The 21,149-nt window shown below is 52.9% G+C and overlaps 1 protein-coding gene across 1 annotated transcript; it reads right to left on the reverse strand.

Moving 5' to 3' along the window:
• Positions 1 to 832: 832 nt before the first annotated feature.
• N7520_008489 (uncharacterized protein) lies at positions 833 to 21,142 on the reverse strand (the record flags this gene model as incomplete). The annotated part of the gene is made up of 2 exons (XM_057142423.1): positions 833 to 975; positions 20,644 to 21,142. The coding sequence occupies 2 exons, from the start codon at positions 21,140 to 21,142 to the stop codon at positions 833 to 835; spliced, it is 642 nt and encodes a 213-aa protein (XP_056991711.1).
• Positions 21,143 to 21,149: the final 7 nt, after the last annotated feature.

Here is a 21,149-nt window from a genome sequence, read left to right on the forward strand (position 1 = left end):
CAGATGTTGAGCTCCATCGAAATATGTAGAGCCACATTGTTTAGGAATTTGCGAGTGTGAGCTTTTCACGGCTCTAGACAAGGTCAAAGCTGAACAAGGGTAGTTATCATGTAAGATTTCAACAGGCAAGATGAACAGGCAAGATGAACAGGCAAGATGAACAGGCAAGATGAACAGGCAAGATGAACAGGCAAGATGAACAGGCAAGATGAACAGGCAAGAAGAACAGGCAAGATGAACAGGCAAGATGAACAGGCAAGATGAACAGGCAAGATGAACAGGCAAGATGAACAGGCAAGATGAACAGGCAAGATGAACAGGCAAGATGAACAGGCAAGATGAACAGGCAAGATAAACAGGCAAGATAAACAGGCAAGATGAACAGGCGAGATCAGCAGGCGAGATCAACAGGCAAGATGAACAGGCGAGATCAGCAGGCGAGATCAACAGGCGAGATCAACAAGCAACTTCAACAAGCAACTTCAACAAGCAAGCTCAACAAGCAAGCTCAACAAGCAAGCTCAAGAGGCGAGATCACCATCTAGAATTTCAACAGGCAACTTCAACAAGTAGCTTCAACAGGTAGCTTCACCAGGCAGGATCAACAGGCAGGGTCAACAGGGAAACTCAACATGCAAAAACATGCAAGATGAACATACGAACATTGCTCTAACCACATTAATAAACTTCATCCAGATTGTGCAATTTGAGCAATACTCAATATTTGATGATCGTTGTTGCTCAGGAGCGACGCTTAATTCAAAAACAAAAAGAAGTAAAAGAAAAAAGAAAACAAAAAAGAAAAAAGAAACAAAAGACAAAAGACCTCAGATCAGAAACTGGTGAAATTCTGCAATACAAAGCGCTTCTCAGGTGCAGAATCCTCAATATGGCTCATCAAACCAATCCATGGAACAGACTCTGACTCAAAAAAGTTTGACCAACTTCGCCAGTGAATGATACTCTTGACTAAGTCTAGCGAGTATTTAAAACTCAGCTTACTCCCCTCAACAAAAACTCACGACCGTCCCGTGAGCATCATTTTTTAAATTTCACAATGTCCCCACGTGGAATTCTGAGCTGGTCAGTGCAAGAAGAAGAGAACCTCCTGCGATGGTTAGATGAAAATCGTTCATTGCCGTGGAAAGATCTTCCGGACGCATATAGCAGTAGTAGTAGTAGTAGTTTTCATTTACACCGACCTCTCGCCGAAGCGATATGCAGTATACGACGACTATATATCCGAGTATGTACAAATAGATCGATCCACTTCCTGACATGAACTTAGAGCCTCGTCACGGCCTATCGTGGCCTATTGCCGCTCCCGTCGTTAGGCTGCCCTTATGGCGCACGACTGCGAAATCGCTGTGACGCCTCAGCGAAGTCCAGCACAGCTTGCACTGTTTTGGCTCGCGAGACGATGTCTGGCTTACCTCTCTCACCTTCATTTGAGCCTCCCAGCAGACTCGACACGCTGTGAAACGCGTCCCCGGCATTTCTTCTCAATTCCACCCGCAGTTCTCGTAGATTGGGACATTCCAATAGTACATGGCTGACTGTCTCCCGCGCTCCGCACTCGCATTGATCATCGTCGCGGAAGCCGAACCTCTTCGCATAAGTGGATAACCAGTTGTGGCCCGTGCGTAGTTGAGTGAGCAAATATGCTCGGTTCCTGGGCAAACTCCCGTACAGTTTTCTGGTGTATCTCGCCGGTAGGGTGTGGTCAATCTTCCGTAGGTGAGCGCCTTTGGCGCTTGACCTCCACTCTTGTTTCCACTGAGCATGGATCTTTTCGCGGATAAATGCGTTCTCCCTCGTCAGCAGCGGCCGGAAGGGATGGCTTTTACCCGGCTGCGCGGCTTCCTTGGCGAGTCGGTCCGCAGCGTCGTTCCCTGGGTTTTCACAATGCCCTGGCATCCATTGGAGGCGGAGCGTGACATTCTCTCCCTGGACCTCAGCGGCTGCCTGGAGGATAGCATGAGCAATTCGCTGCCCCGATCTATTTCTCGCGTTTTGGATTGCTTGCAAAGCCGATCGGCTATCGCAAAGAATGGTTGCTGTTGTGTGCGCGCTGTTTCTGACGAATGAACGTTGGTGGGCCAGCTTGAGCACCATATCGACCGCGTAGAAGATGCCGATGAGCTCTGCTACGTGGACCGACCAACGTTCCATCGGTCCTACCTGGACCTGTTGAGATTCGATCACCTCTTCATGGTCGTTGAGCGCGACTATGGCAGTTCCCAGATGACCCTCACGCCCGGAGGCGTCCGAATAGACGACGATGTCTGATGTGTCCCTTGCGGACTCTGCCCTTTCTCTCGCTGTTTCTCGGTCGGGTTCAAGCTCAATCTCCGTGAAGGCGTCCTTTCGCCACGGCGGCAGCGGGCGTGGGTCAATCGTCTCTAGTTCGCTGAGCCTGTCGACGTCCATGGTTTTCAGCGCTTCCGCCAGTGGGAAGCGCGCGTACGATCCTATATTGTTTCTACGATTCTGGGCGCGTGATAATGCGCTCCAAATGGGGTGGTCACGCGGTAGAGTATGTAGTCTCGCGATGGTGCGCTGCGCGCGGTGGCGGAGACGAAGATGCGTAGGAAGTATATGAGCTTCCACCTCTAACGTTGTGGTGGCTACTGTCCGGAATGCTGATAGAATCCGGATCAACGCAGTTCTTTGTACTGTGTTCAAGTGTCGCAGGTGAGTTTTATCCCGGAGCGGGTCATGCCAGACTGTCGATGCATAGTCTACGACGGGCGTAACACATGCCTGGTAGAGCTGTCGCATTTGTTCTGGGCGCAAGTGTCGTAGTCCACTTAGAGCGATAGTTGTCTTGGTGGCGCGTTTGATGGCCTGCTGAACGTGTTCCTTCCACCGAAGTCCTTGGTCGAACACCACCCCTAACAGTTTGGCTGTAGGCGATGGCGTGACGTCGGCTCCATCGAAGGTGATCTTACCTTCGTGCTCTCCCCTCTTTCTGGTAAGGTGGATGAGCTCGGTTTTCTCCGCCGCGAAGCAGGATCCGCTTCGTCGCGCCCACTCTTCAATGCGAGGGACATCCTCGGACTGTATCTTGGCTAAGTTTTCCTCGGCCGAGTGGCCCACTCGCCATCGGAAGTAGTCGTCAATAAATGCTGACGCGCCCCCGTGGGAGTCGACGGGCTGATCGACGAGATCGGCGTTGAAGAATGCAAACGAGATGGGCGAGAGTGGTGAGCCTTGCGCTAGACCTGCGTTCACTAGCAGCTCTGTCTTGGTACGGAAATCGTCGAATCCAATGTTGGCGTGCCGGTCACTCATGAAGCTCGCGATCCATTTTCTTGCCACCACCGGGATCCCTCTCGCCTGTAAAGAGGCATCCAGGCTCACCCTATTTACCCCGTTGAAGGCGCCCTTGAGGTTGAATGCGATTAAAGTCACCACCTTGTGTTTGTACCATGCTTGGTCGATCGCATTGGACAGCACCAGCAATGCTTGCTCGGTGGTTCGGCCCGGGCGTCCCCCGAACTGGCTGTCCGGTAGCAAGCCATGCTTCTCTGCAAGATAAGATAACCGTCGGGCCATCACGGCCTCGATGAGCTTCCCGAGCGTGTTCAAAAGTGAGATTGGGCGGTAAGCGCCAGGCATCGCATAATCTGGCTTGCCCGGTTTCCGTAAAACAATGATTTTCGCGCTCCGCCATGGTTTTGGGTGGTGTCCTAAGTCTATACACGCTCTGAAGATGCTAATGATGAAGGGCTTCAAATATACCCATAGTTTCTTCCAGACCAGCATCGGTAGATTATCTTCCCCTGGCGCAGTGGTCCCTTTCGCTGTTTTCAGTGATCGCTCAATCTCCAGTTCGGTGATCGGGTGCCACGGAAGTTCTGGTTGTGGCGACACTGGTAGGCTGGGTTCGGGTGTGTTCATTGCGGGAAAGAACGCTTTAAGAAAGGCCCTTGCTTTCTCTTCGTTCTGGGTGAGCTCTTGTGAGCCCACCTTCAGGGCCGGGGTGCACCCCCACGTTTCTCGAGGCTTTATGTAGGTCGCAGCTTTCCAGAGCTTCCCTTCACCCGCCTCGTCCAAGAACTGTCTCCAATGCGATGCTTTGGCCTTCTCTATGGTCCGGGTCCATGCTCGGCGCTTCTGTTGCATAAGCTGAAAGGCTGTAATAGTGCTAGCGTGGCCTCGTCCAAGCTCCGCACAGCTCGCCTGCCATCTTCGGCGCAGTTGATTGACTTCGACTTGTTGGACCTTGAGATCTGGTGTGAACCACCGTTTGGAGTATGGTGTTGGGCGAGTGTCGGGCGTGAACTGGTCGACTGCCTGGGCTGTCACTGCTGTGAGCTTCTCCACAACCCGGTCGAGTGTTGGCCGGGTCTTGATATCCTTCCAGGGGCTCATCTTCCGAACTACCTCCTCGCCGATTCTGGCCCAGTCCGCGCGCTCATACGCTTTTCTCACTTTGTCGTTTGGCTTGCTCTGTGGTTGAATATTCCACTCCGAATACGTGGCACGGTGGTCGGATCCGTAGTTCTCGTGATACAGATGGCACTTGACAAGCCGTTCTGGTTGGTCTGTCACGGTTAGATCGATGGTCGAGTTTTGGCCTGGGTTGTTCAAGGCCCAGTAAGTCGCTGTACCTCGGGGGAGGCAGCTGTGGAGGTTATGGCTTTGGAGAAACTCGATTAGGTCCCTGGCATGCTCGATGAATCTGGGTGGGATGTGGTTGCCGCCCCATAGTGGGTGATGTCGGTTGAAGTCCCCGGATAGAATGATGTTTGTCGGCCGCTGCTCATTTTGCAGCGCGGCCGTGATGGTGTTTTGTATTGCTGTCAGGGCTGGTAGTGCTGACTCGTCGTCGCCCATGAAAAGCGGTGCTGGAGGTATGTAGACCGAAAAGAGAAGGATTTGGGAGTCGGCTGACCAGATCTTGATGGCTGAGACATCTGGGTGGTCGCAAGGTATCTGGCGGTGTGAGGAGGTAGAGATTCGTCTATTTACGTAAACTAGGCTGCGGAAGCGAACTGCGTCGGTCTGCGTGGTAGGTCGATAAAGTCGCCAGGCGCTGTGGTTGACATGCGTGCGATATGTGGTAATGGATGGCTCCTGGATCAAAAGTACATCCAGATCATGGCTCTGAGGATCGTTAATCAGTGCCTCCATTCTCGGTCCCGATTTCATTATGTTCAACTGTAGGATGCGAAGGTTTCTCTTTAGCATCTAGCGGGATTAAACGCCGCTGGAGCCGAGCACTGTCGATCACCAGTAGGGTGTTCACCACTACAGTCGAGGCATCGGGCCCTTACTCCGGGTGGGCAGCGCTCCCGCTCGTGCTGGCCCGCACAGTGTCCGCATCGTGGCGTTTCCTTGCACGTCCATGCTAGATGGCCAAACCGTTGGCATCGGAAGCATCTCTTCTTCTTAATCTCGCGTCGCTCAACATGGTGAATATAGTTCCCGCTGACAAGGAACCCTTGCCGAAGCATACGTTCCGCTCCCTCTGCGGAGTCGAACCAAATTCCCAGAGATGCGAATTTCCCTAGGGTCTTGTCTTTTGATTTCATCCAAGCCAGCTCTTCGATGCGAAAGCCGTGTTCAGCTAGGTCGTTGTCTTCGATAATTTTCTCTGCTGCCTGAGTGGCCCCGGTTTCCAGGTCAAATTCCTCGGTGGGGGTTCGGTGTACGACGACACCAAATCGTGGTTTTACCAGCTTGGTGTGGTTGCCCAAGTTATGTAGCCACTTAGTGTTGTTGCGGGCCGCCTCAGTCGACTCCGTGTTCTTGAATCGAATGATATAGCCGGTTTTGGTAGTGCCGATTCCCGCCACTTGGACGTCCTGCGTTGCGGCTTCGCTCTGCAATGCGGTGCGAATGTGGTTGTTGGCGGCATCGATGGGGAGGTATCGCCCGAAGGCGTTTCCATCATCGTCAGTACTGTCTCTTGGGTCCACGAAGGTCCTCTGAGTGCTGATTCGAACGCAATTTTGCTCCTTCTCGGGTTTTTGGTGGTTCAGCGGGGAGGTGTCATTGCGCCCGCTAGCTGCGACTGTGGCCCAGGTCCTGGTCGCCGTCGCTGGTGGGGCGTTTTCCACTTGTGCTCGCAACGCTTTCACCTCCTCGTGAAGCTTTTCGTTTTGTTCCTGAAGAACATTCTGATTGTGTTTGATCTCCTGCAGTTCATCTTGGGTAGCTACGATGGCCGCGGTTTGGCGGCGGATGACGTCTTTCAGCGTGCCGATGAGTTTCCACACCTCCTTGGTGGTGATTCGAGCAGCGGGGTCCGCAGGTGCGAAGACATCGCCACTCCGGGTTCGCTTCCGATTCTCAGAGAGCAAGCTGGAGCTGTCAGCAGCTGCCGTGGCCTGGAGTTCCTGGCGATCGTTTCTTGGGTGTTTGTGTGAAAGGGCTCGGGCCCTCCCGTCGGTGGGTCCGACATCGCTTTGGGGATGGTTCCCGCTCGGTACACAACGTTAAAGTTTATAGGGAGTGGTTTTATTGGGGTTGCCTCACAATGCCTGTAGCCTCACCATGTCTGTAGCCTCACGTGATATCTACACCGACATTTCCGAGGGCCTCTTCCTCCTACAACTGCCTCACGAGAGTCATTTGATGGCCTCTGCGGGTAGCTCGTAGCTCGTCATCTCTCAGGCAGTCAAGTGTCAATTTTGTCCCTCCCACCTTCCCTCTGTATATAGAATCCACTATAATACAGACACATTGCCTCCCTTCAAGGGAGCGCGGACGGGGCCTATCTGACGCCACGGTCTACGACCGCAGCGACAGGTAACCCGTTGCGGCCAAACTAAACTCTTCTTGCTCCTCTTGACTGTGTGAGGTCACCAATAAATCACTGTATTATCGACACCAACTTTTTCCTGTCTGTCCGTGAGTACAGTGATCTCGGTATGACTCCACGTATACAGTAGTCCGAAACGATACAGTCGATCTCTCCAAGCATACAGTGCCCTTGAGCTACAGCAATATTCGAAATTGGCTTCCATGTTTTACACAGAGAAACTATTTCACGCCCCACTGCCAAGACTATGGCGAAACCGCCTAGGCCGGACTCGGCTAGGCTACAGATCATCCCTGTTCGTCAGAATGGAAATGTAAATTACATGACAAGACAGATACGCCGAGGTCGTTCGATCATGCGTCCCCCGCTAAACCCTTGCTCTCTCCAATCTCCCGACCGCGCTCATGTCATTGCAGCCCTCCTCATCACTTGCATTGCCACCACGGAACACCCACGCACATAATGGCTCCGGAAGGACCTTTCTGATATCTATGCTATTTCTCAGTCCTAGTCACAGCCACGTCGGTCGCAAAATAGACGGAGCGAGGCTGCTAGCTGCTGGATGATTGGATGCTCACATAGTGAAACGTGCCGAATCCATGAAACGCTTAGCGCCCATGATATCACCTGATGGTGAGGCTGAGGCCCTCGGTGAGGGGTCGTCATCTTTCTTCCGCCCAAAACACCATCAACTCTGTATATCCTGTGTTAATTATGCAATCCATAAATTTTGGCGATGGAAACTCAGGTTCCCAGGTAGGGATCAACAATGGGGTGATGAATTTCACATCTAGTTAGTTCCCCTAGCGTGGAGGACAGGACCACGTTGGATCGACTAATAACGACACGCTTTTCTAGAAATACCAGAGCCCCGTCCAGAGCCACTGTCGACCGTGCCGTTCCCGCATGACCCGGATTTTGTTAGCCGCGATGGAATCCTTAATACAATCCACGAGAAATCGTCAGTCCCGGGGTCTATAATAGTTCTCGTTGGTCTCGGCGGTGTGGGGCAAGACATCACGGGTGTAACGGCGGTCCGTCAAAGGCTAACTTTACAATAGGAAAACTCGGCTTGTTATCGAATACTGCCACCAGGTCCGACAGCGATCAAGCGACATCTGGGTCTTTTGGGTTCATGCGAGCACTGCGGCGCGCTGCGAGGAAAGTCTCCGCAACCTGGCCGACCGCGCCAAGATTCCCGGACGCGAGGACCGCAACGTTAATATATTCCAACTCTTCGGGAACTGGTTGCAAGATGGAAATATCGGAGAATGGATTCTTGTCCTGGATAATGTAGATGATGACGAGCTCCTTCGCAAACCACTGGCAACTCGTACGCACGACCAAGCGAACGCCCAGAACCATACCTCGACGCAGCCACCGCTAAGGTACCTTCTCGGAGCCTCGAATGGCTCCATCATTATCACGAGCCGGAATAAAGCAGTAGCATCGGAAATCGCCGGCCATAAGAAGAACCTGATCGATGTACAACCAATGAATATGGCCGAGGCGCTAGATCTAATGCAGCACAAGCTGGACTCATGTGCAGAGAGAGCGGACTTGGTTCAGCTTGTGGAGGAACTTGAGTTTATGCCGCTGGCGATTGTGCAAGCGGCTAGCTACATCGCGCACCGTTCACCCCGTTGCTCGGCATCGCAATACCTCGAAAAGCTTCGGCAGAGTGATCGTCAAGCCACGAAGCTTCTGAATCATGAGGGACTTCACACGGATCGAGACTGGGAGGCAAAGAACTCTATTATACTGACATGGCAAATATCGTTCGACCATATCCGACGAACGAGGCAGTCTGCGGCTGATTTACTATCTCTTATGAGCTTTTTCGACTGGCAGGGGATCCCCGAGGATCTTCTACGGGTTCAAGATACGGCAAAAAATCATGAAGGTTTAGGTTCGTCGGGGGAATTTGCGAACAGCTCTAGTGAAGAGGACACGGAAAGTCCGTCTGAATGTGACCTAGATGACAATTTCGAGAGCGATATTACAACTCTCAGAGACTATTCTTTCGTTACTCCGAGTGAAAATAGCATGGTGTTCACGATGCATCGGCTAGTGCAGATCACAGTACGCACGTGGTTGAAAACATACGGCCAGGACGAAGATTGGAAGGAACGATTCATTAAAAATCTAAATGCTGAATTTCCGACTGGTAAACATGAACACTGGGAGAGATGCCGGACACTCTTTCCACATGTTAAGTCGGCTATGTCGCATCGACCGAAATCGCAAGATTGTCTCCAAAGCTGGGCTGGGTTACTTTACAAGGGGGCGTGGTATGCGCAAGAATGTGGCAATATCCCTGATTCGCGGGAAATGGCATCTATGTCGAGAAAGCAGAGACTGAAGATATTGGGTTTGGAAGATGAAGAAACACTTAATAGCACTGCAATGCTAGCAGTAGCCTACCGACTGGAGGGAAGCTGGAGAGAGGCGGAGCAGCTCTTTGTGCAGGTCTTGGAGACTCGCAAGACGAAGCTCGGCGTGGAACATCCCTCTACGCTGACGAGCATAAACAACCTGGCATTGACGTATAGTGACCAGGGCCGATGGGACGAGGCGGAGCAGCTCGAGGTGCAGGTCATGGAGACGAGCAAGACGAAGCTCGGCGTGGACCATCCTGACACGCTGACGAGCATGGCCAACCTGGCAGCGACGTATAGGCACCAGGGCCGATGGGACGAGGCGGAGCAGCTCTCTGTGCAGGTCATGGAAACGAGCAAGACCAAGCTCGGCGTGGACCATCCTGACACGCTAGGTAGCATGAACAACCTGGCATTAACGTTCTTGGAGCAGGGCCGATGGGAGGAGGCGGAGCCGCTCTTTGTGCAGGTCATGGAAACGAGCAAGACGAAGCTCGGCGTGGACCATCCTGACACGCTGACGAGCATGGCCAACCTGGCATCGACGTATAGTGACCAGGGCCGATGGGACGAGGCGGAGCAGCTCGAGGTGCAGGTCATGGAGACGAGCAAGACGAAGCTCGGCGTGGACCATCCTGACACGCTGACGAGCATGGCCAACCTGGCATCGACGTATAGGAACCAGGGCCGATGGGAGGAGGCGGAGCAGCTCGAGGTGCAGGTCTTGGAGACGAGCAAGACGAAGCTCGGCGTGGAACATCCCTCTACGCTGACGAGCATAAACAACCTGGCATTGACGTATAGTAACCAGGGCCGGTGGGAGGAGGCGGAGCAGCTCGAGGTGCAGGTCATGGAGACGAGCAAGACGAAGCTCGGCGTGGACCATCCTGACACGCTAGGTAGCATGAACAACCTGGCATCGACGTATAGTAACCAGGGCCGGTGGGAGGAGGCGGAGCAGCTCTTTGTGCAGGTCATGGAAACGAGCAAGACGAAGCTCGGCGTGGACCATCCTGACACGCTGACGAGCATGGCCAACCTGGCATCGACGTATAGTGACCAGGGCCGATGGGACGAGGCGGAGCAGCTCTTTGTGCAGGTCATGGAGACTCGCAAGACGAACCTCGGCGTGGACCATCCCTCTACGCTGACGAGCATGGCCAACCTGGCATCGACGTTCTGGAACCAGGGCCGATGGGAGGAGGCGGAGCAGCTCGAGGTGCAGGTCATGGAGACTCGCAAGACGAAGCTCGGCGTGGACCATCCCTCTACGCTGACGAGCATGGCCAACCTGGCATCGACGTATAGGAACCAGGGCCGATGGGAGGAGGCGGAGCAGCTCGAGGTGCAGGTCATGGAGACTCGCGAGGCGCAGCTTGGCGCTGACCATCCTGATACTTTGACGACTATGGAAAATCTAGCGGTGACATATATGAGCCAGGGCCGATGGGATGAGGCAGAGAAGCTTAACATGCAGGTCATGGAGACGAGCAAGACGAAGCTCGGCGTGGACCATCCCTCTACGCTATCGAGCATGGCCAACCTGGCATCGACGTATAGGAACCAGGGCCGATGGGAGGAGGCGGAGCAGCTCGAGGTGCAGGTCATGGAAACGAGCAAGACCAAGCTCGGCGTGGACCATCCTGACACGCTGACGAGCATGGCCAACCTGGCAGCGACGTATAGGCACCAGGGCCGATGGGACGAGGCGGAGCAGCTCTCTGTGCAGGTCATGGAAACGAGCAAGACCAAGCTCGGCGTGGACCATCCTGACACGCTAGGTAGCATGAACAACCTGGCATTAACGTTCTTGGAGCAGGGCCGATGGGAGGAGGCGGAGCCGCTCTTTGTGAAGGTCATGGAGACGAGCAAGACGAAGCTCGGCGTGGACCATCCCTCTACGCTGACGAGCATGGCCAACCTGGCATCGACGTATAGTGACCAGGGCCGATGGGACGAGGCGGAGCAGCTCGAGGTGCAGGTCATGGAGACTCGCACGACGAAGCTCGGCGTGGAACATCCCTCTACGCTGACGAGCATAAACAACCTGGCATTGACGTATAGTAACCAGGGCCGGTGGGAGGAGGCGGAGCAGCTCGAGGTGCAGGTCATGGAGACGAGCAAGACGAAGCTCGGCGTGGACCATCCTGACACGCTGACGAGCATGGCCAACCTGGCATCGACGTATAGGAACCAGGGCCGATGGGAGGAGGCGGAGCAGCTCGAGGTGCAGGTCTTGGAGACTCGCAAGACGAAGCTCGGCGTGGAACATCCCTCTACGCTGACGAGCATAAACAACCTGGCATTGACGTATAGTAACCAGGGCCGGTGGGAGGAGGCGGAGCAGCTCGAGGTGCAGGTCATGGAGACGAGCAAGACGAACCTCGGCGTGGACCATCCTGACACGCTAGGTAGCATGAACAACCTGGCATCGACGTATAGTAACCAGGGCCGGTGGGAGGAGGCGGAGCAGCTCTTTGTGCAGGTCATGGAAACGAGCAAGACGAAGCTCGGCGTGGACCATCCTGACACGCTGACGAGCATGGCCAACCTGGCATCGACGTATAGTGACCAGGGCCGATGGGACGAGGCGGAGCAGCTCTTTGTGCAGGTCATGGAGACTCGCAAGACGAACCTCGGCGTGGACCATCCCTCTACGCTGACGAGCATGGCCAACCTGGCATCGACGTTCTGGAACCAGGGCCGATGGGAGGAGGCGGAGCAGCTCGAGGTGCAGGTCATGGAGACTCGCAAGACGAAGCTCGGCGTGGACCATCCCTCTACGCTGACGAGCATGGCCAACCTGGCATCGACGTATAGGAACCAGGGCCGATGGGAGGAGGCGGAGCAGCTCGAGGTGCAGGTCATGGAGACTCGCGAGGCGCAGCTTGGCGCTGACCATCCTGATACTTTGACGACTATGGAAAATCTAGCGGTGACATATATGAGCCAGGGCCGATGGGATGAGGCAGAGAAGCTTAACATGCAGGTCATGGAGACGAGCAAGACGAAGCTCGGCGTGGACCATCCCTCTACGCTATCGAGCATGGCCAACCTGGCATCGACGTATAGGAACCAGGGCCGATGGGAGGAGGCGGAGCAGCTCGAGGTGCAGGTCTTGGAGACTCGCAAGACGAAGCTCGGCGTGGAACATCCCTCTACGCTGACGAGCATAAACAACCTGGCATTGACGTATAGTAACCAGGGCCGGTGGGAGGAGGCGGAGCAGCTCGAGGTGCAGGTCATGGAAACGAGCAAGACCAAGCTCGGCGTGGACCATCCTGACACGCTGACGAGCATGGCCAACCTGGCAGCGACGTATAGGCACCAGGGCCGATGGGACGAGGCGGAGCAGCTCTCTGTGCAGGTCATGGAAACGAGCAAGACCAAGCTCGGCGTGGACCATCCTGACACGCTAGGTAGCATGAACAACCTGGCATTAACGTTCTTGGAGCAGGGCCGATGGGAGGAGGCGGAGCCGCTCTTTGTGAAGGTCATGGAGACTCGCACGACGAAGCTCGGCGTGGACCATCCTGACACGCTGACGAGCATGAACAACCTGGCTTATACCTTAAGGTCATCTGGTCAATACACAGCCGCATTGCAGCTGATGGCTGAATGCGTTCAAATTTGCAACCGAAAATTCGGCCCTAACCATCCGCATACTACATCTTCCAAGTCTGCTTTAGACGAATGGCGCGGGAAGGATGAATCCCCGTCTTCTCAGCTCACTAAAGCGCGACGACTGAAACGAAAGAGGAGCACCAATCCCTAGCTAGTTACACGGAAACTTCCAAGCGAGTTTTCATACGTGGCGGATGCCGTAAGCGCACAATCCTCTCACGCCTCTTCAGCAGAATGTAGAACTCTTTTCTTTCCACCTGCTCTAGATTAGACCTTTCCTTAGTGACAGTAAAAAAATATTTTTTTACAAAATAATAAAATCTATTATCGCGAAGATAAACACTATTTCACTGATTGAAATGCAAATTAGACATAATGTCCACCAGCTTGAGATTTTATTATATTGAATTTGAAAACCCTCGGAATAAAGTAGGTACATCAATATGAAGAAGGTAGGTCATACATAATATACTGATTAGATGTCAGATTGCAAGAGCCTACGGGCAGTGGCCCTTGTTTTATTTAGAAGTTTCTAGATTTTGGATTCGACTAAACGGGCAACTTACGGGGCCGTATTTCGTCCAATGCTCCGTACCATACATCAAGACTGTTCGAAACAAGGATGATCTGCAGCCTAGCCTAATATAGCCTAAGCGGTTTCACCACCGTCTTGGCAGTGGGGCTGGCGATCGTTTCTCTGTGTAAAACATGGAAGCCAATTTCGAATATTGCTGTAATAGTGTGACTTCTGACTAGCTTCTTGACCACAAGAGTGCAAGCGAGGCATCCCGCAGGTAAGTCCCCTGTCAGCCCCATACCCGTTGGCCAGTGCTAAAACTCCCCATGTTAGGACCATTCAGGTCTATACCACAGCCCCAAGTCAGCACTCCAAGGTTATACAACTACTTGCCAGTCACACCGATAACAATCATCATGAGACCAACTTTGGTTCCACTGCTGTCATGTGCTTGTCGAACAGTGCCTCTAGCGAGATCATCTGCGAGACCTTTGAGTATCGAACACCGCCATCATTAAGCCCTTTCCGTGCACATGTCGCCGTCATCCTGAATGTTTGATGTTCTGATAGTGTCTCAAGCAAGACTACTCGTGCACTTCATCGCGGTCACAGGTCTCATGCGGCTGGATGTGTGTTGAAATATGTACGCCTGTTCGGTGCTTCTGCCCCATCACCACCCGTTCATCGTCAGCCATGATCGTGGCTGGGTACAGACAGAACAAACCGACCTCATGGACCTAAAAGAGGGAACATGCGTTGGGTCGGTTTGAGTTGGGACTTGTCTCCCCAAGACGACCCTTTTACTGTCTTGGCAGTGTCGTCCGTCGTTGGTGCAGGGTGAGACGAGATAACAAGACCGTGAGTGAGCCCACATTATGAGACACATGCTGACTATCTTGCAGAGTCACTAGCCAAGACGCTGCGAGACATGTCGTGCAGCTGAACGAGCCTTGCACCGTCGCCACCTTCCATGAAGCGATGTATCTCGCTTTGGATAACGTTCCGAAGTGAAGAAGTCGACATGAATTAGGCTTGCCCGATCACTCCACTCTTTCGCCTCACCCACTGATGCCCCCTTTTTGAGAACATCACTCTATATCTCTGGGAAGTTGAGGCAGCCATGCGACCAATGTACCGGCCGCCGACACACGGTGCATGGTAAGGTGATGAAGCCTCAGTCTGTGGTTTCCGAAGAACCCTTTCATGGTGGGACCGGCTTCCTCACCTGCGGAGGGTGCGAGTCAGAAGAATGCGGAAAGTCCATCCGATGGGTGGATAGATCTTGCTTTTCGGGACAGACGTCAATCGCCATGGACCAGTCCAAGAAGAAGGCCATGGAGCAATCAGACCTGCCACAAGGCTTGTCGCTTTCTGCTTTGCTCCTGCCCCTGCCAATCTGGTGGCAGCTATTGTCACCAGAGGTTAGAGTCATCGCTTTCGAGGATAGTGATTCTTTCGAAGAGATATGCGGCTATCTTGCAACAGCAGATCGCAGGCATATCGTTCATTAATCTTGTGAAGAACCAGCGACAGAGCCAGGTTTTTGCGGCCCAGCAACGAATGAAGCGACCATCGCCCCCGCTAACCAATCGTTGCGTTCCCTTCTGCCTCTTACAACTGCGCGAGACGTCTCCATTGGTAGCTCGCCAGATTTATGCCTCCTGAGCGCATCAAAATTGTGCACATGTTGCCCTTTACGACTGGGTGCTACCACTGGGCCAAGAAAGTCATTCGATGCGGTCTGCGTGGCGCACTAGAAGCGTTTGTGGGCAGTTCCGTGAATACAGCGCTCGTCATCGCCGAGGGAGGAATGGGCACGACCTGGATTTGCGAGCCTGTATCTTGAGCATAGCATCATATGCGGACAGACCCCTCTGTTTTCACAGGCCCCTGATGCCCAAGATAAGTACCAAACCTTTGATCTTCGGTGTCGGTGCTCACTGCTCACTGACACGGATCATACACCTCCCGAACGATGAAATCATCCAACTCCGTCACGCTGTTGATATCGCCATCACTCGTGCCTATCAGCTAGGGTCAAAGTCACAAATCTCAACCGCATCACCATATCCCGCACGTTTGACACCTATGAACCTGGCCACCAAGCCGACCAAACTTTGCCTCTCCTGGCTTCTTTCAAGTATGACAGCATGCGCAATTTGTCTTGTGCAGCTATGTCCCGGCCAGCCCCATACATTTGAAGACTGCGCTGAACACCGAATTTGGGACCAGCCCAATTCATACTCAACCACTTCAGGTCAATACGACCAAGAGTGGTACAAGTGTCAGCTCGGTACCTGGAAAGGTGAGTCAGAAGTCGTTTCCTAATCCAGTCACTAATACCGTGCCCAGTAGGACATGCCTCCAGGCACACATCGGGCAAATGATCAATGCCTCAGGCTACGATAGACTGCCACCTTGCAGTCCATCTTTTACCGACGCACACGCCGTCAATATCTCGCAATAGTTGAGAATGAAATCAGATCAGTGTACCAGACAAGTCTACAAACCCATTCCGCCACGGACAAAGAGCTTAAGTGGAGCAATATATGTACGGGCTGAAGAGTTGTGAGGTCGAGGATGATAAATTGTGAGTGGCCCCATATCGCCTGATGTATACTGACATCTTTGGAACAGTCTTTGAACAGTCACCCGTCAAGTGCGTTACATTGTAACGACACAATGTGCACATACTCGCCATCCTCGAATGACGCATCCTTCCCGCGGGGAAGATCATCACTCGACATGAACATAGCAGTGGCAGACGAAAGTCTGTGGTATTAGGCTGCTCAGAAATCGGCGCGACTGCAGAACGCTTGATCAGCAGGATCAGAGTAGCAATCTCTTCGATGAATCCGAAAATGCGGCCAACCCATTTTGGCGAGAGACATGGGCTCCTTGTTTGAGCATACCATGTGAAGGGTATGTCGTCTCGACATTGACACGCGAGCTCGGCGGCATGCAATCAATTGCGGTGAAATGGCAGTTCCGCCATCGCCTCAAGGTCAAATGCCGACACCGAGTATCCCTCGCCAATCCCGACGACTTGGGAGTATCAGTGTCCAACTTTCAACCGAGAAGCCAATTATAAAGACCGCATTCACACTACAAATGGCTGGTCGGGTGATCAATGGCGTCCAATCTATATCCTAGGCACTCTTGGAGCCCTTGGTTTTCCCGCAAACCACATGAGCAGCTTTCATCATGTAGAGTGAAGCGGGGTTCATCACGAATATAGTCTGCCCTCAAGCCCAAATATTGAGCATTCGGTCTTTTGCCAGGCCAGGCTTTCCAAAGGATCACCTTGACGATTGGGCAGTCCCAAGATGAGATTTTTCACTTTGGGATTCTGCACTCGTCACCCATTCTCCAATCGCCCGTCAAAACGCTGATCCGTCATCGGATTAATGTGAGTCAAAAGTCCCTTTTCTGATCTGTGAGCTCACGTATCCCCAACAGAATTTGTCTCGGTGAAACCCAAAGCACGCCATCACCGCCGCAGGCATTTGACTGCTTTTTTCGGATATGTAGCTCGTTATAAAGTACGCGTTGTCGGTTTCTCGAACGAAGGGCATGCTGAAGAACATGCACACGAAGGACATGACTGCCACGGTTGTCTGGCTCAGGTCAGTGCCATGGCTGGACTTGGTCGGTCTTGAGTCAGCTTTGTTGGAGTTTTCTTGTGGGAGTTGGCTTGTGGGAATGGGCTCGTGGGATTTGGCTTGTGGGGTTTGGCTTGTGGGAGTTGGCTTGTGGGAATGGGCTCGTGGGATTTGGCTTGTGGGGTTTGGCTTGTGGGGTTTGGCTTGTGGGAGTTGGCTTGTGGGAATGGGCTCGTGGGAGTGGGCTCGTGGGCATTGATATGTGGAATTCGGCTCGTGGAAGTGGTTCGACTAGGACTAGGGGGAAGATACCTCTGCTCGAGGTATGCTTCATAGCCTTTCTTGTCGACTACAGCTCTGATATCAACTAAGAGAAAGAGAGAGAGGCCCAAAGCGATCTTGAAAGATTGACTAGAGCGAGCATTGATTGAGTCGAAACTTGGACACCGGCAGAGCAACTGCGTGGTCTGTAATATCTACCGGACTTCATCAGAGGATCAAACATAATGTAAAGCCGGGTGTTACAAGCGGTGAGATCCGATGTCGACTGACTTATTTCAAACAGCCACTGTCATGTGAAGACCAACTCCGCCGGACGTCGCGTAAACAACACTGCAACGCGCGTCTGGGACGGCCTCACCGCCTTTGTCGTCGCGTCAGACTGTGGACGGGAACGCCAGTCCAACCTCTCTCGCCTTGGAGACACCAGGCTGATTTCCATCCATGAGGGTGCGAGTGCCGACACCATTCGACATTCTTGCTCGACAAGCAGCTCAGCTTGCGAATGTTTATCATTCTTGGCGACCCTGCCTCCCTGCTGCGCGACCGACTATTACCGATCTACGTACACTGCAGTAGTCGAGCGAATATGCATTCCAGGCTGATCCAGTCGGCATTTGCGGTAACATGCAAGCAGATGCCGTCACCATGTCCTCGGTCCGGTCGAGAGAAGACGATACTCGAAACTTGAGTAAAGGTTCAACAAAGGGATTCATTTCATGCAATGAGAATCTTGATGGATGTGCTCTCTTCATGGGCTGATTGGACGTAACTATCAAGCGGCACGTATGACATTGCGCCCGCTGGTACTTGGTCTTTTGTCGGTGGAGCGACATGTCCAAGGGTGGGTGAGATGAAGCCACATCTGCCCAGCTATGCAGTGCAGTCTGCGAGCTCGGCAACTTTGGCTCAACCCAAGCCCTTCAGAAGCCTTCCGTACTGATCTTGTCAGTCGTTCTGAGGTCTGGGAGGTCTCAGATAACCAAATTCCGCCGTCCCTCCCAGTATCGGTCAAATTGCGGTTATGCTCGAGCTGTTCAAAGTGATTGGAGGTCTCGAAATGCTTGTGTCCTCTCAAACGGCTGTCACGTGACACGTGCTACGGCCCCGATGCTGCTGAAGAGAAGTCGATTTGAGCTTCCAAAAATCCATGCCCATTCTATTGGCGAATCGAAAATAACGGAGAATTCCGTACTCGGTGATATCGATTTTGCCCAGGAATTCAGTCTGCTAGGTGTGGGGATCTATGAAGAGGAAGCTAAGGCTACCCGTCGAACTGCCATGGCAGAACAAAGAAAAGGTCTTGCGTATTGGTGCTTGAAATCTAGCTCAGTTGCCTCTCATTCAGGTACAACAGTGGGAGTTGCGCTACAGTGATGTGGTGTGAGATGCGAGCTCGCCGTCTCTACCTTGCATCATGACGGCACGCGTCCACATCGCAGTCTTGAGCATCTAATTATGTAGCTATCTCTTTCATCCCGATGGGCAGCTTTGCGTCGCTGTGTAGCTGATGTCTTGCGATGCATTGCTCCCACAAGGCTTCGAATCACGCGTGAGCTGCTGACTCACGAAGCAAGACTGCAAGGCTCTTTCGTGGCATTCTCAAATGCTTTCATCTAGTTCTAAGACGAGTGCTCGTCATGCTGGGCAAAGTCTAGGCCGGTGATGCAGGGCTCTTTATGCTTTCGTCCTGCATGCTGCTTTTTCAACCGCCTGCGTAATTCCCTGATAACACTCGATGGTGTATCCTTTTCGTAGACTGATGACTGCTGTTTGTGAGACACATGCAGTAGACCGACTTGTTCGATGTCCGGGATGGTAGCCTTGTCAGTGTGTGGGACAGGGGAAGCTCGCAACGTAGACGTACACAAAGGATGTGAATAGTGTCATTTCATCGGATCTAGGGCTCACGCGCAGTGATGTGGGACTCAACGGTCGGGCTGCTGAGCATTAGTTTCATGTTTGTATCATACGTGGTCGACTTTGAATCAACTTGATCCCAATTGTCTCATGATGTGTCGCAGTCGTACTCAGAGGAGACTGGTGTAGACTTATTGGTCATATTTTTGTGAGACCGCTAGAAATCCCAGTCACGCATGCGATTTAGATGTCATACAGTAGTATACGTAGTGCTAAAAAAAATGTTGTTCGTTCATTGGAGGTGTCATATACTGTACACATGTGGTATATATATCGGGAAGTTTGAGCCGAGTGGATTCTTGGTGTAGATTACTGGGATTTTTGACGTGATGTAGCTTTCCGTCTGGAATATAATTATCGACCGTATGTCAAAACTCTGTTACTTGTCCGGGAGGACTTGACAACCACTGTTGGCCTATGAGAGAAATACAGTGCTGTGGGCGGGATCTTCCTCCAAGTCGGACGGAGCGTGCGCGAGGGAAGACACACCGCCTGAGCGCCTCACCCCGTTTGACAACAACGCGTCCAGACTCAGCTTTTTTGCCCATCGACGCATCGGCACCGTCATCATCGACAAATTGTCTTCAGTGCTGGCCACTATTTTCCAGGCTGGTCACGGTTTCAAGCTGGTCACGATTTCAAGCTGGTCACGGTTTCAAGCTGGTCACGATTTCAAGCTGGTCACGGTTTCAAGCTGGTCACGGTTTTTAAGCTGGTCACTGTTCATGAAGTCGTGCTCGATTGTTTACCAACGCTCATTCAACTGTTTGCATAGCATTTCAACTGTTAAAAAGCCGGTGAACTGTTTGGAAAGCCGGTCAACTGTTGAGGAAGCCGTTTAACCGTTTAGACAGCCGGCTCAACTGTTTACCAGAGCAGACTCAACTGTCTACACACGCTCATTCAACTGTTGATGAGAACAGTTCAACTATTTACCAGGCCCGGCTCAACTATTTATCAGAGCAGACTCAACTATTTACGCACGCTCATGCAACGGTTCACGACGCTCAGTCAACTATCACCGAAGCAGGCTGGTTGCCACCATGGACTATTGATCACCGCATCTACCCGTCACCACCAAAGCCAACCTCAACAGTCATCTTGGGTTTCCAGACTTCTGAGACACACGTGAATAATGCGTTCTTGCCCAAATGTGATGATCTTTGACCGAGCGACCAGCCTGGATGTGTGTGTATACATGCTCTACGTGTGTATACATCTTGTGAGATCGGATTCTGGACTTGATACTACAATGCACGGCGAATTCGGTAAGAGCAAAATTCTGGGTTTGTTCGTTCTCTATACAACGTTATCTAGAAGTGAAAACAGGCTCTGAATGCGCTCTCCTGGCCCTACTGCCAGTCTCTTCGCCCATGGCCTGAGCCTACACAAGTGAACTATCGATGTTGGCGCAGGTCTTGGCTTCTTCAACTGCAGAGCGAGAGTTGAATACTGGTCCCTAGCACCACGTAGAGGTGCCTGCACTTTGCTAGAGTCCCTTGGTGTCGCAGCTGTCCCCTGCGGAGCACTTGATTTCGCAGAGCATCGTACTGCGGAGTCCCTTGGTCTCGCAGCTGTCCCCTGCGGAGCACTTGGTTTCGCAGAGCATCGTACTGCGGAGTCCCTTGGTGTCGCAGCTGTCCCCTGCGGAGCACTTGATTTCGCAGAGCATCGTACTGCGGAGTCCCTTGGTCTCGCAGCTGTCCCCTGCGGAGCACTTGGTTTCGCAGAGCATCGTACTGCGGAGTCCCTTGGTGTCGCAGCTGTCCCCTGCGGAGCACTTGATTTCGCAGAGCATCGTACTGCGGAGTCCCTTGGTCTCGCAGCTGTCCCCTGCGGAGCACTTGGTTTCGCAGAGCATCGTACTGCGGAGTCCCTTGGTGTCGCAGCTGTCCCCTGCGGAGCACTTGATTTCGCAGAGCATCGTACTGCGGAGTCCCTTGGTGTCGCAGCTGTCCCCTGCGGAGCACTTGATTTCGCAGAGCATCGTACTGCGGAGTCCCTTGGTCTCGCAGCTGTCCCCTGCGGAGCACTTGATTTCGCAGAGCATCGTACTG

The sequence above is a fragment of the Penicillium odoratum genome (assembly GCF_028828045.1).
Source record: "Penicillium odoratum strain IBT 22623 chromosome Unknown utg000006l_segment0_segment0, whole genome shotgun sequence".
NCBI classification, from domain to species: domain Eukaryota; kingdom Fungi; phylum Ascomycota; class Eurotiomycetes; order Eurotiales; family Aspergillaceae; genus Penicillium; species Penicillium odoratum.